Here is a 3,226-nt window from a genome sequence, read left to right on the forward strand (position 1 = left end):
AACTATGATTCTGTTTCATCTAATTATATTTGCAATGTTGCCTGAACTGTTTATCTTTCACAACTGTGATGATTTTATTTGCTAGCCTGGAAGAACAGAATAAAGCAGATGAAGCAGAGTACTACTATAAGCGGGTACTCCAAGTGGATCCACTCAATACAGATGCCAGTCGTTATATGCGGCATATTTTGTTTAAGACAAAGGTTAGAAAATTTGTTAAAGCAAAAAACATTTTGAATAACATCTGCATATATTTAACTTTTAGGTTAAGAATTTCCATGAGGTATTTGATTACAAAAAAAAAAAAAAAAACGAAATATAATTTGTTGCAAGTTAAGTGATTAGTGCAGATAAATTATTGGTAAAGAATTTATGGTGAAATAGATAATGACAATGATGGTGCTAATTATTATTATTATTATATAAGACAGTGAGCTGGAAGAATAATTAGCATACTGGGCAAAATGCTTAGTGGCATTTCATCTGTCTTTATATTCTGAGTTCAAATTCCACTGAGGTTGACTTCACCTTTCATCTTTTCAGGGTTGATAAAATAAGTGCCAGTTGATCACTGGGATCAATATAATCAATTTGCCCCTTCCTTTGAAATTGCTGGCCTTGTGCCAAAATTTGAAACAATTATTATTATTATTATTATTATTATCATCATCATCATTTTTATTGTTGTTGTTATTGCTGCTGCTGCTGCAGTGAGCTGGTAGAATTGTTAGTATGCCAGACAAAATGCTTAGAGATTTCTGATAACCAAATTTCATTCAATACCATCAAAATATATATTCTACACATCATCATCATCACTTAATGTCTGTCTTTCATGCTGTGTCTTCATTTATTAACAATATTACATTCCCTACAAATGTTAGGCTTTATGGTCTCTGTTAATCTTTCATAGAAACTAGACATATTATATAACCAAGACTACATGACAGAGGATGGTTTTCTATGCACAGAGTTTACTACTGTTCACAGTATGGAAGAAGTATGTTCTCTACTAAAATAGACGTAATCCATCATCATGTATGTTTTTTTAAGACAACTATTCTCTACCTGTTAAACTACAACTATTCATTCACCATTGAGTTATGAGGTTCTGTTTCTGCTGTAACCACTGCCTGTCAGTTTCTTTCCATCTAAGCCCACTTGGTTCATTCATCTCACCGCCTCATGTCATCTTTAGTTCTTCTCTGAAACATGTACCTCTCTGGGTCTGCTTCACTGTCTACATTTTCCTTTTAACAATTATCCGAAAGAGTTGATTGCAGTAATCTCACATTATTATTTCCGCCTTTGGATTGCATGGATAAGAGAATTAGTGTTCTTCTTTAGACAGACTAGTAAAAAAGATATTGGTTTCAAATTTTGGCACAAAGCCAGAAGGTTTGCAGGAGGAGCTAAGTCAATTAAATCAACCCCAATGTTCAACTGGTACTTATTTTATTGACCCCAAAAGGATGAAAGACAAAGTTGATACCAATGGAATTTGAACTCAGAACATATAGACAGACAAAATGCTACTAAGCATTTCACCCAACATTCTAGCAATTCTGCCAGCTTGCTCTCCCAGTAAAAAACTATTGTCATTGGAAATGTTTCCCTTGCATTTATTAATTAATAATCAACATCATGTTCTCAACTTCCTTTCACTTTATTTTGCTCATTTGCTTAGCATATCCAATGGGTTTTACATCTGCCCATCTGCTGCAGATTCTCTTTTAATTACAAAGGATTATCTGCAACTATTATTTTCTTTTTGTGATGAATAGTATAACACTAAACATACTTTGATTAATTGCTTGCAGGCTGATCCTAATTCCACTCCAGCTGGCCGTAATATAGAATCTTCTTCCTCAAGACATAGAAATTCATCCCACTTGGATAGTATGGAAGGAAGCTTTTCACAACATAAATCTAAACTAGATAAATCTGGACATTCCTACAAGAGGGTTGTTGTCTCTGACAAATATCAACATTATAGGTAAATAGATTATAGTTTAGTGAGAGTGCTATGAATTAATGTGTGTGTATGTATGTGTGTGTGTGTGTGTATTACCATCATCATCATTTAATGTCCATTGTCTATGCTGGCATGGGTTGGATGGTTCGACCAGGGCTGGTAAGCTGAGAGGCTGCATCTGACTTCAATCTGATTTGGCATGGTCTCTATGCCAAATCAGACTGGAGTCTGTGTATATCATCATCATCATCATCATCGTTTAACGTCCGCTTTCCATGCTAGCATGGGTTGGACGATTTGACTGAGGACTGGTGAAATCGGATGGCAACACCAGGCTCCAATCTAATTTGGCAGAGTTTCTACAGCTGGATGCCCTTCCTAACGCCAACCACTCAGAGAGTGTAGTGGGTGCTTTTACGTGTCACCCACACGAAAACGGCCACGCTCGAAATGGTGTCTTTTATGTGCCACCCGCACAAGCCAGTCCAGGGGCACTGGCAACGATCTTGCTCGAAAATCCTACGGGAGCCAGTCAGGCGGTACTGGCAATGGCCACGCTCAAAATGGTATATGTATATATATTTATGTTTGTATATATGTATAATGCATATATACATATATCATCATCATCATCATCATTGTTTGACGTCTGCTTTCCATGCTAGCATGAGTTCGACGATTTGACTGAGGACTGGCAAGCCAGAAGGCTGCACCAGGCTCCAATCTGATCTGGCAGAGTTTCTACAGCTGGATGCCCTTCCTAACGCCAACCACTCCATGAGTGTAGTGGGTGCTTTTACGTGCCACTGGCACAGATTGTTTGAAGTGGTGTACAGGTTTTATATATTAAGAAAACAGAAGTAATCAGAATTTTGAATAATTATTTTGTGCTTTCATCTTGTTTCAGAAATTCATCAGAAATGATTTTTTCACAGAAAATTTATGCCTTTTATGTATGTGAGTCGAAAAATTTTAGCCATCCCTGAAAAAGATACCTTTCTCTCTTTTTCTTTCGTTTTTATCCCTTTAACCAAACTTCCAATTACTTAACCACATGCTCACACACACATACATTCACACACACACACACACACTTAAAAACATTCTCTTCCAATTCAACTCCAGACATTTTCAACTAACTCACATATATATAAAAGGTATGAATTTTCTGTTAAAGCATCATTCCTGATGAATCTTTGAAATGAAATGAAAGTGAAAAACAATCTCCTTTTTCTGAATATATCTATATAT

At 36.0% G+C, this 3,226-nt stretch overlaps 1 protein-coding gene across 3 annotated transcripts in view; it reads left to right on the forward strand.

Moving 5' to 3' along the window:
* The window catches only part of LOC106882663 (tetratricopeptide repeat protein 14), an 83,370-nt gene that overhangs the window by 76,425 nt on the left and 3,719 nt on the right, over window positions 1–3,226 (forward strand). For all 3 annotated transcript variants that reach the window (XM_014933421.2, XM_014933419.2, XM_014933422.2), the window contains exons 13-14: window positions 86–203; window positions 1,821–1,996. In XM_014933421.2, coding sequence (XP_014788907.1) covers window positions 86–203; window positions 1,821–1,996 — 294 coding nt within the window. The remainder of the gene's footprint in view (window positions 1–85; window positions 204–1,820; window positions 1,997–3,226) is intronic.

Source organism: Octopus bimaculoides, chromosome 3 (assembly GCF_001194135.2).
Source record: "Octopus bimaculoides isolate UCB-OBI-ISO-001 chromosome 3, ASM119413v2, whole genome shotgun sequence".
NCBI lineage: Eukaryota > Metazoa > Mollusca > Cephalopoda > Octopoda > Octopodidae > Octopus > Octopus bimaculoides.